General features: G+C 38.7%; 1 protein-coding gene across 1 annotated transcript in view; it reads left to right on the forward strand.

Moving 5' to 3' along the window:
* SOBP (sine oculis binding protein homolog) overlaps positions 1-13,837 on the forward strand; it is a 166,892-nt gene that overhangs the window by 12,078 nt on the left and 140,977 nt on the right. The window contains exons 2-3 of the mRNA XM_064289451.1: positions 1,738-1,876; positions 3,796-3,981. Coding sequence (XP_064145521.1) covers positions 1,738-1,876; positions 3,796-3,981 — 325 coding nt within the window. The remainder of the gene's footprint in view (positions 1-1,737; positions 1,877-3,795; positions 3,982-13,837) is intronic.

A 13,837-nucleotide genomic window follows, 5' to 3' on the forward strand; every position in this document is an offset into this window, starting at 1 on the left:
GATATGCCTGACTGTTAGCCTTGTGGATGATAACACTGAATCAACCTGGCTAGATTTTTTGTTTTTAATTGGTGGTGCCCTATACCATCACAGATTGACCGAGGTGGAGCCCTAAGCTCAAGTGGGTACTAAAGCAAAAAATATAGCATCCTGTGGGTGGTTTGAAATGCCAAGTTTGTATTTGTGGAGTCAGTGGTGTAATATCTTTTCTTTTTTATGCAACCCCTGCTGTAATTTGAAGTCATGAAATTGGAAAACATGGAAAGCACACGTTGGGGCTGTGCACAGTCTGGTTTAGCCTTTGTGCTTTGTTTCAGGTATATAAGTTACACATCCCAGTCTAATTCAGAATGACAGCTTCTAAGGAGCGTAATAAAAGATTCTGAATCACAGAAAAGGTTAGAATATGTAGTTTTTCTAGCTCAATCTAGGAGGCTCATTTTGCCTTCCCAGGCAGAGAGGCTTTAAGGCACACAAGAGCATTGAGATCATTTACAAACATCTTGTTTCCAGATCTAGCAGTTGATAAATTAATAAAAAATAGTCACCTGATATTTAAGCTTTAAATCTGTCCAGCTATACCCAGTATGGAAACTCTGGTGCCGTAGTGGTTAAGTGCTACGGCTGCTAACCAAAGGGTCAGCAGTTTGAATCCGCCACGCGCTCCTCGGAAACTCTATGGGGCAGTTCTACTCTGTCCAATAGGGTCGCTATGAGTCAGAATCCACTCGACGGCACTGGAGGTTGGGTATACCCAGTATTTCAAAATTTTGATAACTATAACAACAACAACAATAATAAAACCTTACATTTATATATTTATAGTTCATGAAGTGTTTTTACACAGTATCTAAAATATGAGCCGGCTGGTAACTTTAGGGAGCCCTGCTGGCTCAGTGGTTAAGAGCTCGGCTGTTGATCAAAAGGCTGTCAATTGGAGTTCACCAGGCGCTCCTTGGAAACCCTATGCGGGCAGTTCTACTCTGTCCTGTAGGGTTGCTATGAGTCAGAATTGACTCAGTGGCAATGGAGTTTTTTTTTTTTTTTAGTAACCTTAAAGTTATTTGGTAGTTTTATGTTACTTGTCAGAAATAATCATAGTGACCTTTGATTTCATGGAGAAAGAATCTGTCATTAATGAAATTTGTAAAGGAAATTGTGCATTGATTTTTAAAGAGTACTCTTGCCAAAGGAGAAATTAAAAAAGGAGACCCTTGTAGTCTATTCAGCTTTCTGTATGGTAGTGGTTGACAACAGAGAAATTATTTCTTTGCTGAGATTTTGCTTTATCTAAGAGTCATGTTAAGGAGCAACACCTGACTCAGAAAGCAATTCTAATTTAATCTGAGGCACAAAAAGGTTGATTAATTGTTTTCATTTTAAAAATCGTTTCTTCTCAGATGTTTGTGTGCTTTACTTTTCAATATTTTCATGGAAGTGTAAGTTTGCAGAGAATATGCTGAAATATGCCTGCCTATTCGTAAGCAAAACTGACAAATACCTTTTTTCCTATTATCTTTAAATTGTAAGCGTCTGAAGGCCTGTCATAATTGGATGTGTCATCCTGGGATTTAAATGCATTACAATTTTTTAACGTGATTTGAAAAATGAACAGGGCTCCAGGGGAGGTGGGGCAGGGCTGGCAGTGCACAGGGTAGGGCAAACGGAATTTGATTTACACATTCTTTTCAAATAGTTATCGATTACATAAATAAGTGGGCCATGCTTTCATTTCAGAACTTTGCAGAAAACACCATGAATGAACTCCTTGGCTGGTATGGCTATGATAAGGTTGAATTGAAAGATGGTGAAGATATTGAATTCAGGAGCTACCCTACAGATGGGGAGAGCCGGCAGCACATTTCTGTTCTCAAAGGTAATGACATTTAATGTCCCTTTGTTCATGCAAAGAAGGATTAACTATCTCAGCCTGCCAGAATTGAGTTGCTTTGGGACTCATTTTGTTGATTATGCCAATGGTTGATTTAAATGTACATCCCTAGTAGTGCTTTCACGTAAGCAGAATCCCACAGAATGTAAAGGCAGAACATAAAACAAAAATAGACACAGCTTAATCTCCTTCTGGAAACCCTGGTGGCATAGTGGTTAAGAGCTACGGCTGCTAACCAAAGGGTCAGCAGTTTGAATCCACCAGGCGCTCCTTGGAAACTCTGTGGGGCAGTTCTACTCTGTCCTGTAAGGTCGCTGTGAGTCAAAATCGCCTCAGCGGCAATGGGTTTGGTTTTTGGTTTTGGTTAATCTCCTTCCACCAATGGGAGAGCTAGACAAGGGCTATAAACCTTAAGTGCTGTGGTCCTGCCCACAGATTTATAGAAAGGGACAGTCCTTGCTAACTTCTCTTAGTTTCCTGAGTCCTTTGATATATTATTTGTTGGGGACTGGGGCCTTCTGTTAAGTGAAGTGTTAGGTTTAGATGACCAGACTGCAAAGAAGATTCACAGTTAGTTTGGTAATTTCACCCATTCTCCCTTTTTTTGTGGGAATTCTGAAGGGAAGCCCTGTTTCCATTTTTGAAGTTTTTTCTATTTCCCGATCCCCACACCCTTGGATAGAGTAAAAAGAGGAGTAAGAGAGTAGTAGATGGTTGGATTCTAACTCCAAAAGAATGTTCTCAAAGCCCAGCTGAAGAGTGGAAATTTTAGTCTTGACACAGCTGAAAAAGCCTGCTTCTACCAGTGGCCCGCAGTGCCAGAGATCTGTTGCACAGGTAGGTGTTGATATGGATACTGAATTTATGAGCTTAAATTTGGGATTAAAGTTTGTCAAGGAAAAGAGGAAGAGTGTGTGAAGAAGCAACCCATTTGGGGAACTTTAATAACTTGTAGGTAAAACTAATTGTGTATCATCACTGGCAATTTGATCACTATTTGCATTCCATTCAAAATTCGTATTGGCATACATTACCTATTCAAGCATTTTATTCCCAGTTTCCAAAACAGCAGCTTTTCTTGTTATATACCATGTAACAATATATAAACAAGCTGTCATGCAGGCATGTGGAATTGAACGGACGTGACAAATTTTGTGTTAAGCTTGCTAGGAAATTGTACACATCATGTTACAGAGATTGTATCATCAATTTCACTGTAAATGAAAAATGCAAGTCATGAGTTTATATTCTATAAACTAATAGCTCATATAATACTTGGTCTAGGCAATAATCGTTGCCTCTGGGGAACATGAAAGGAGAGCATGCCAGGATTTGCTACTAGAGGGAAGAAGTTTTCAATGGTTGAGGTTTTATTTTTATTACCAGTTTTTCATTTTGTTACCAATATCTGTGAAACAACGGTTTTCTTTCCAGTCGTCTGCTTCCTTCTCGTTGGTTCATTTGATTATGTAATGACCCAGAGTTTATAATAATGTGCGATCTTGTTACAGTGCTAGAAGGCATGTTTTAGGCACTCTCCCTGGTAGCCAGAAAAGGATGCCTGCTATACATCAATTTCTTTGTGGAAAAGGTTAATTGCCTCTCAGTTTTCTATGGGATTTTACAGTGATAAAATTCATCACCATGAGTACAACTGGGATGTTATCTACCACAGTGGAGCAAATTTTAAAGGAGCCCATTAGAATTTTATGGAAACAAGACTGATTACCATAAATCAGTGCATGGTCTTGTGGAATTTTGGTAAACTGTTTGAAGACTTGCAAGGAAAATATTTGTTTTGTTATGTGACTGTTTTACTTTGGAAAAGTGGTCATAAGAAAAATTTTAAGTCTACTGAGTGGATTCTTTCATTGTATTGAATATAATTTTTTTTTCTTTTACAGAAAATTCTTTGCCAAAACCAAAATTACCTGAGGACAGTGTTATTTCACCGTACAATATAAGCACAGGCTATTCAGGGCTTGCCACAGGAAATGGACTCAGTGACTCACCTGCAGGGTCAAAGGACCACGGCAATGTACCCATTATTGTACCTTTAATTCCACCACCTTTCATAAAGCCACCAGCAGGTAAGTCATCACTGGGGTTTCCAATAACAATGATTCACAGAGTGTTGTTTTAACTATCTTATGAATAATTGTTAATTGCTCAAGTTAATTATGGACAAAGCTCTGTTAAACACTCTGTAGAGAAGAAATGTTAGTGCACGTATTAAAGTATTATTGCGGAGACAGATTCCTTTTCAGGCTGTAATCGTGGCCATTAGGTCAACTTTCAACTGACAACCCTTTTCTACCACTGGCTGCAAAAAATTATTTTTCTTCTACGAAATCACCTTTTTAATATAAAAACATTAAATTCTTAAAAAAATAAGATATACAATGACTGACTAGCAAGAAAATAAGTAACCATAGTTGAGCTAGGTGTTGGTGTAGTAAGAGCCAAGTCTCCTCTGTTGGTTTCTCTGAGGAAAAGGACAGTTAAAGGGCATGTGGCAAACTTGTTCCCCAATGTGTCTTCCCCTATATCCTCTCAAGAAACAACTTAGATCACCCATCTTCTTTGCAGAGTTCTTTCTAATTCTTGGAAAGCTCTCTTGGAGCTAGACTTTTTTAAAAAATGAACATCTGAATTTCATCTGCATGAAAATGTAATCAGTTCTTTTATATTTCCAGAAAATTAAATGGCAGGGTATTAGATCTACATAGCAATAGGCGGAGCATTTTATGGTATTGCAAGTTAGGACAGAGGTATGTTTTACACAGAGAAAGGAGTTAATATTGTATCAGATTTACTGTAAAATGATAGAATTATGCTACAGTGTTTAATTGCTACACTGGTTATTTTTCAGGAATGGAATTGAACAGTGATAAATACTGAGTTTCAATAGCAGTATTTATTATTACTATAGCTCACATTTGTATTTTTATTAGAGAAGATAGGTGTTTGGTAATGTTTTTTTAAACAGTGAACATATCTGTAGATATGAATTCCTGGGCTTATGTTATAGATTTATTTACACCATATTCTAGGTGTTACTAATGTTTTCCCTCAGGGTTATGGCCACATTTTCTTGCTTGGCTTACTGCACTGTAGTAGTAGAGATATCATTTCATACTGAGGTCCTTAGGTATGTCATTAAAATCATTTACCTGTCAAAATCTCTTGTAATTGTGCTTGCCTGCTAATTATTAAGGTAATTGGTGCATCAAATAAAGTTCGCCTTTTTCATGCCTGTATTCTTTGGTGAATTGTTTCGTGATGCAGAAGGGCCCAAATTTATCTCCCAAGGACTAAAGACAAAAGGTGCAAAAGTCAGTTGGGGACCAGAGGGATGCCAGACTTTGTATATGTATGGTTTATTTTTGAATGTATGTCTGGTGGCTTAGTGAATAGTGATGCTGACTAGGATATCAAAAAGGCAACATGGCTAAGTGAAAGAACATGGGCTTCAGATTCAGACAGGTTGGGTTCAAATCCAGGCTTTGTCACTTACCAGCTCTGTGAACACATAAAGTCTCTTCCTTTGGTTTCCCCATCTGTAAAATGGGGGTTATAGTCCCACCTGGGATTATTGTAGCGATGAGATAAGACAATGTGTGTAAACACTTAGCATGATACCTGCCACAGGAGAGTCACTCAGTAAATACCAGACCTATTTTTATTTTTTCAGTCCTTATTCTGCCCAGAGTTATCATGCACAAAAGGTGTGCATCCAAACGCAAATTTGCCTCTAAGATTTATTTGAGCGAAGGAAACAGCTTTAGAAATTAGCATAGCTGAAGCTAACATGAGCTAGGCATGCCAAAAAACCTGCCCTGGAGTTTCCTGCTGAGCGAGCCACGTGGAATTCAAGCACACAGCTCCTATTTAACTCTAATTCCACATCAGATCAGGAAATAAATATGCAAAGGGACAGAGGCCAAAACTTGAGCCTTGAAAGTCTTAGACAGAGGGACTCTGAGGAATTAGAAGCCAGAGTAACTGAACACCAGTGGTTTTATGCTGTCTTCCATGAAACTCCAAGGCACTCATCTGTTGAAAACAAAATGTAGGGAAGGACGTATTTAATTTTCTGCTCTAAACCTTGACTCTATCCTATTTCAGGGTTCTGTATGACAAAACAAAGATACAGAAATGTTCTCTGCTTTCGAGTAGCTATTAATTCATAAACTATTAATTCATAAGCAAAAATTTACAGGAGAGATGAGTTTTGAGTTGGTTATACTCTTTAGTTGTCAGCAAACATTTTCTGTAAAGGGCCAGATAGTAAGTATTTTAGGCTTTGTGAACCATAAGTCTCTATTACAACGATGGAACTCTGCCATTGTATCAGGGAAGCAGCCATAGATAATATGTACACAGAATATACAAGCAAATGGGCTTGACCAATGAAACTTTATTTACAGAAAAGGCAGTGGACAGGGTTTGGCCCAGGGGCCATAGATTGCTGACCCCTGTCCTAGGGTAAGATGAGCAAAGATCTCATGATAACAGGAAGGTGACTACAGCTCCTAAGAGACAGACTTTGCCAAGGTGCCCTGTGTAATACCATAAAGAAGGGACAGCAACAAGGGCAGGGAAATAGTGGGTTTTCAGGATGTGTGGTGAGCTCTGGCACAAAGTAGATGCTGCACCCATATTTATTGAATAAATGAATGAATCATATCCAAATTCCTATTGCACATATATGTAAGACAAGCACAGACTGTTGTTCACTGAGAAAATGCTAGTATCTTGTCTGGATTAGTCCCAACCTGTCTGACCTTGACCCCTGCCTCCTTGACAGTGAAGTGAGGATTCCATTGCTCTTAATTACTTATGGATAACAAAAGCCCACAAATTATCCAAAAGCTTCCATGTAGTTAATCAACTTTCCCTTTTGCTAAAATTTTACCAGAGTTGTTATTCAGGATAATTGAGCTGATGTATATTCACTGTCAATTTTCAAGCTGTTTTGAGTTAATGTGGCATTCCTGAAAGGAACTAATAAAGGGTACAATGGCCAGAAGCAAAAGATCCCTTGCTAATCAGCCCTCGAATCATGTAGAGTTGACTGTGTCATGCAAGTGTCTGTCTCTTGGAGTTGGGAAGATGAGGGTCACATGTGTGCTTTGGTTCTTGGAAAGAAAATAACTATGTTAGTGTTCAAATTTTTCCTGTTGTAATGTAAACTGGTAATGTGAAAATGCTAATAATACCTTATATGTGTATTAAGTCTTTTACAGTTTATAAAACTCATTCATATTTATTATTTTATTTAATTTGATCTTTATATCACATCTGGTAAAAAGCATGTTAGATATTAAATAAAGAAGCTCAAATGGGTTAAATGGTTTTCTCAAGATCAAATGGATTCTATGTGCATCAGTTAGAACTAGTCCTAAGGTCTTCTGGCTCCATATCTAATACTCTTTTTTTTTTTTATAATTTATTTTATTTTATTTTTTGTTGTTGAGAATATACACAGCAGAATATACACCAATTCAACAATTTCTACATGTATAGTTCAATTACATTGATTACGTTCTTCAAGTTGGTTAACCATTCTCACCCTCCTTTTCTGAACTGTTCCTCCCCCATTAACATAAACTTACTGCCACCCGAAGTTCCTATCTAAGCTTTGGAGTTGCTATTGTCAATTTGATCCCATATAGATAGTTTTCAAAAGAGCAAGCACAATGCTCGAGGCGGACGTTCTTTACTAGTTACACTAAAGTATTGTTTAGCTTTAAGAAGACTTCAGGGGATATTTTTGGTTTTAAGGTTTAAAGATTATCTCGTGGCAATACTTCTATTTAATATTCTTTTTAATGTGTTGTTGTTGTGTGCTGTCAGTTTGATTTCCACTCATAGTGACCCTGTAGGATAAGGTAGAACTGCCCCACAGAGTTTCCCAGGCTGTAATCTTTAGGGAAGCAGATGACCGGGTCTTTTCTCCCGTGCAGTTGTTGGTGGGTTTTAATAGCTGACCTGTCAGTTGGCTGCCGAGTGCTTTGCCGTTGTACCACCAGAGCTCCTTCTTTTTATTATAAAGTTTCCTATTCAGCATATTCCTAATAAACTTCCCTAGACTATCAAAATAATAGTGCCTGTTAATATACTAATTTTGGAAACCCTAGTGGTTAAGTGCTACGGCTGCTAACCAAAGGGTCAGCAGTTCAAATCTGCCAGGCGCTTCTTGGAAACTCTATGGGGCAGTTCTACTCTGTCCTATAGGGTCGCTATGAGTCAGAATCGACGCGACGGCACTGGGTTTGGTTTTTATACTAATTTCAGATGCCTCAGTGACAGGGTTTTTTTTCAGTGACAGGGGATACAACTTATTTCTGCAAAGGGTTATTTTTTAAAGTCCACATCTTTTGGGAAGCAAGACAAGTTCTTCTCTAACCCTTAGGTTTTGTGGTTCTGGAACCTGGGTGACCTGGTAGCGGTAAAACCACAGCTTGGTTTTAAGGGCTCTCCATCATGAGGGAATTTTCCTTGTCCTCTGAGGTACAGAGGGTTCCATCCGGTTAGGCACTAGTTCCCAAAAGTTGTTTCTGGTGTGGGCGGGCTTAGCACTGGACCCCACCCCTGTTTTGGCAGCCATTGGGCCCAGTGGAACACTCATGATTGCGGACATGGTGATATCACATTCTCTTGGATTTCTACTCTTCTATTGCACAGCTGCATATAGAAGTAAGGGTGTAGTTTTCTTCTGGGCCCAGGGAACTGCTCTTCAGACCCCACCCCTGCTTCGCTACAGAGAAGGGAAACTCCCTGTGCTTTGATGACCACCCTAAGTATTTACTCTGCTTTGGCCTCACATGTTTGTGTCCATCTTTGGAGGCTAAGCTGCCCTTCCCTTCTCAGAGACAGGATCTGGCCCTTGGTGTAGGTTTTCTGACATCACAGTCGTTACTATGGTAATAGATTTGGTATAAACACAGGATAATAGCCTTGATTTTGCTTTTTTTTTTTTTCCCTAATCCCAAACAGTGAAAGGAATCACCATATTCCTTAAATAAGAATCACGGACTCTTCTGCAGGCACTAGGAATTGTCTTTGCCATATACAGCAGCCATTTAAAAAACCTGTTATAACAACAATATCGTACATTAATAGAAAGTCTTGACCAACTCTTTCTTTTAACGCAAACATGTCTTTACCCTTTTGATTTGAATGAATGTGGAAATCTACTTTTTGGCTAATAAAAAATCACATCATGAACGTAGTCTGAATCGACAGAAAATATATTGGCAAGAGTTTGGAAAGATAATTCCAGTTAATTACTATATTGTAAACTTGCTGTAATACTTCTCACGTTAGAGATTTTAATATGGGCTCAGCCCTTTGGGAATTCATTCACAGAGAGTTGGGGAGTAACGGACTTTGACACAGATTTCAAGAACTGCTACAGCGAGTCTCCATTAAAATACTTACCCCTACCTGCACCCCCCAAGTTTGGCTATTGCAGCAAAACATTCAAAATGAATTTTTTTTTAATCGTGGTGAAAATATATATAACAAAACCTTTGCCATTTCAACATTTTTCACATGTACAATTCAGTGACATCAATAATACTCATCATGTTGTACAACTATCACCACTATCTGTTTCCAGATTTCTCCATCACTGCTAACAGAAACTCAGTGGCCCCTGAGCAGTGATTTCCTCCTTTTCCCCTCCTCCAGCCCCTAGTAGCCACTGATAAATGTTGGCCTCTACTAATTTGCCAATTCTAGATATTTCATATAAGTGGAATCATACATTATTTGTCCTTTTGTGTCTGACTTAGATACTCAGCATAATGTTTTCAGTGTTCATCCGTGTTGTAATGTGTATCAAGAGTTCATTTCTCTCTATGGCTCAGTAGTATAAAACACATTTTGTTCAAAATTAATTTTAAGTACAAATCTTTTGCAATTAAAGATCTTATAATGATTGCTGCTTTACAAGTGTAATAGCACGTCCAACTCCATTTACCTGACATCAGCCCTGGGCAGTGGTTGGACAGGTTTGAGTCTCCCCACCTCGTTGATCTCTGGTCAAAGTAACCCTCTGGTCAAAGACAGTGGCCCCGCTGGGACCTGGACCAGGACTCTTCTCTCCTAGCCAGCAGCTCTGCAGGAGAAAAGACCTGGCGATCTCTTCCTGTAAAGATTAAATCAAAACCAAACCCGTTGCCGTCTAGTTGATTCTGACTCATAGTGACACTATAGGACAGAGTAGAGCTGCCCCATAGGGTTTCCAAGGAGTGGCTGGTGGATTCTATCTCCTGACCTTTTGGTTAGCAGCTGAATGCTTAACCACTGTACCTCCAGAGCCCCCCTGTAAAGATTACAGCCCAGAAAACACTATGGGGCGGTTTTACTGTGTCACATTGGGTTTCCATGAGGTGAAAATCGACTCAGTGGCACCTGACAACAATCACAACTGTCTCGGCTTATTCCATGACAGCATTTTGCTTACCAAGAATTTTAAAAAAAAAACAAAAAACTATCATGTAATTTTTTTTCATTCATGAAGAAAAGATGAAATGCAGCAACTTTTTCTAGTGAAACTTTCACTGGTCCCTGCTACAGAAAACACTGTGTATTTAGCAAATGATATTTTAAAGATATGAGTCTTTGACAGATTTTCCCAGAGGATTACAGCTTGCCTAGTCTGAGTCCAGAACCCTCTTAAATCCTTGCATTCTTTAAAAGAAAAGAAAATATTACAAAAAGAGGGAATATACTCTCTTGCTGCATTCATATATCAGTTTTGAGCAAAATGTCTTTTACCTCAAATGATAAGTGGCTTTATATATATATTCCCCACCATGTTCCTGTGTGTGAGGTAAAAGGTAGGTTCATCTGCACGGCACCCACAGGTTTGCCTGGAAGGAGATGAGATCAGTCCCTTAAGACCAGCTTGACGTCTTGTGTGCAGACACATCTTGCCTTTCCTTGAAAACAGTGACCATTTCCTGTCCTCTAGGATGCTTTGCTTTCAGAGAGCTTTCCAAATTCGTGTTCAGTCACAGTCATGGAAATATGATATATTTTTTCAGGCAAATCTTGAAATTCCTAAGGGGTTATAAGAACTGGGCTCTAAGGAATCATTAGCTTAACTGAGAATATGGAAACATTCACGTGATCTGCTAAGCTCTATGTATATAGTTGAGTAACCCACAGTTAATAAGCATGTTACTTTTTGGCTCTTAAAAGTCTTACATGGAGTTGTACTTGCAGGGAAGTGGGAATCAGAATGTGGTTTGCATTATGATCATTATTTATTTTATCTGTTATTCAATATTCTTGGGGTTTGCATATGAATGATGTATTCCAAATAGCCATTGAGAAAACAAGATTTAATCAAAATTGCTTTGCCGTTTATTTACTTGTCCAACTTTTAAAATACGATTATTAAATAAAGTTACCTAGAGTTAATGGGATTTGGATGACTTATTATTTATGTACCAAATACATTTCCCCACCAAAAAAAAAAAAAAAAAAGTTCAGTGAACCCTCAGTCTTCCAAATCACTTGGGACAAGTACAGAAGGAATTATGGTGAACGGCAAGAATTCTTGTTTTTGTTGGGTACCGTTGAGTCAGATCCGACTCATAGCGACCCTATGTACAACAGGAGGAAACACTGCCTGGTCATGCACCATCCTCACAATTGTTGCTATGCATGAGCCTGTTGTTGGCAGCCATTGTGTCAGTCCATCTCATCGAGGGTCTTCCTCTTTTTTTGGTGACTCTCTACTTTACCGAGCATGATGTCCTTCTCCAGGAACTGGTCCCTCTTGATACTATGTCCAAAATGAGACAAAATCTCACTGCCTTCGCTTCTAAGGAGCATTCTGGCTGTACTTCTTGCATGACAAATTTGTTCTTTCTTTTGGCAGCCCATGATATATTCAATATTCTTCGCCAACACCATGATCCAAAGGCACAAATTTTCTTTGGTCTTCCTTATTCATTGTTCAGTTTTCGCATGCATATCAGGCAATTGAAAATACCATGGCTTGAATCAGGCACACTGTAGTCCTCAAAGTGACATCTTTACTTTTTAACACTTTAAAGAGGTCTTTTGCAGCCAACTTGCCCAATGCAATACATTGTTTGATTTCCTGACTGCTGCTTCCTTGGGCGATGATTGTGAATCGAGTGAAATGAAATCTTTGACAACTTGAATATTTTCTCCATTTTATCATGATGTTGCTTATGGGCCCAGTTGTGAGGATTTTTGTTTTCTTTAATTTTTTTTTTATGTTGATTTGTAATCTATACTGAAGGCTGTGGTCTTTGATCTTCATTAATAAGTGCTTCAAGTCCTCTTCACGTTCAGCAGGCAAGGTTGTATCATCTGCAGGTTGTTAATATGCTTTCCTCCAGTCCTGATGCCACACTCTTCTTCATATAGTTCAGCTTCTTGGATTATTTGTTTCAGTATACAGATTGAATAAGTACGGTGAGAGGATACAACCCTGATGCACACCTTTCCTGATTTTAAACTCTGTAGTATCCCTTTGTTCTGTTCAAAAGACTGCCTGTTGGTTTATGTACAGGTTCCCTATGAGCACAATTAAGTGTTATGAAATTCCCATTCTTCCAAATGTTACCCGTAATTTCTTATGATCCACACAGTCAAATGCCTTTGTATAGTCAATAAATCACAGGTAAACATCTTTACGGTATTCTCTGCTTTCAGCCAAGATCCATGTGACATCATCAATGATATCCTTCTTTCCATGTCCTTTTCTGAATCCAGCCTGGATTTCTGGCAGTTCTGTGTTGATGTACTGCTGCAAAATTTTTGAATGATCTTCAGCAAAATTTTACTTTCTTGTGACATTAATGATATTGTTTGATAATTTCCACATTCTGTTGGATTGCCTTTATTTGGGATGGGCATAAATATGGATCTCTTGTAGTTGGTTGGCGAGGTAGCTGTCTGCCACATTTCTTGGCATAGATGAGTGAGGGCTTCCAGCACTGCGTTTGTTTGTTGAAACATCTCAGTTCGTATTCTCTCAATTCCTGGCACCTTGCTTTATGCCAATGCCTTCAGTGGAGCCCTAGTGGCACAGTGGTTAAGAGCTTGGCTGTTAACCAAAAGGTTGGCAATTGGAATCCACTTTCCGCTCTTTGGAAACCCTATGGGGGCAGTTTTACTCTGTTCTGTAGAGCCTCTATGAGTCAGAACGAACTTGATGGCAATGAGTTTGGTTTTGGTTTTAGTGCAGCTTGGACTTCTTCCTTCAGTACCATCGGTTCTTCATCATATGCTACCTCTTGAAATGGTTGAATGTCAACCAATTCTTTTCGGTACAGTGACTCTTTGTATTCCTTCCATCTTCTTTTGATCCATCCAGTGTCATTCAATATTTTGCCCATAGAATCCTTCAAACTTTCAACTTGAGGTTTGAATTTTTTTTCTTCAGTTCTTTCAGCTTGAGAAATGCCGAGCGTGTACTTCACTTTCGGTTTTCTAACTCCAGGTCTTTGCATATTTCATTATCATACTTTGTGTTCTCGAGCTGCCCTTTGAAATCTTCCGTTCAGCTCTTTTACTTCATTATTTCTTCCATTTCCTTTAGCTACTCTATAAGCAAGAGCAACTTTCAAAGTCTCTTCTAATATTCATTTTGGTCTTTTCTTTCTTTCCTGTCTTTTTAGTGACCTTATGCTTTCTTAATGTATGATGTCCTTGATGTCATTCTACAATTCGTCTGGTCTTCGGTCATTTGTGTTCAATACATCAAATCGATTCTTGAGATGCTGTCTAAATTCAAGTGGTATATACTCAAGGTCATACTTTGATTCTTGTGGACTTGTTTTTTTCTTTAGCTTCAACTTGAACTTGCATATGAGCAATTGATGGTCCATTCTACAGGCGGCCCCTGGCCTTGTTCTGACTGATGATTTTGAGCTTTTCAGTTGTCTCTTT

This window comes from Loxodonta africana, chromosome 1 (assembly GCF_030014295.1).
Source record: "Loxodonta africana isolate mLoxAfr1 chromosome 1, mLoxAfr1.hap2, whole genome shotgun sequence".
Classification (NCBI taxonomy): Eukaryota; Metazoa; Chordata; class Mammalia; order Proboscidea; family Elephantidae; genus Loxodonta; species Loxodonta africana.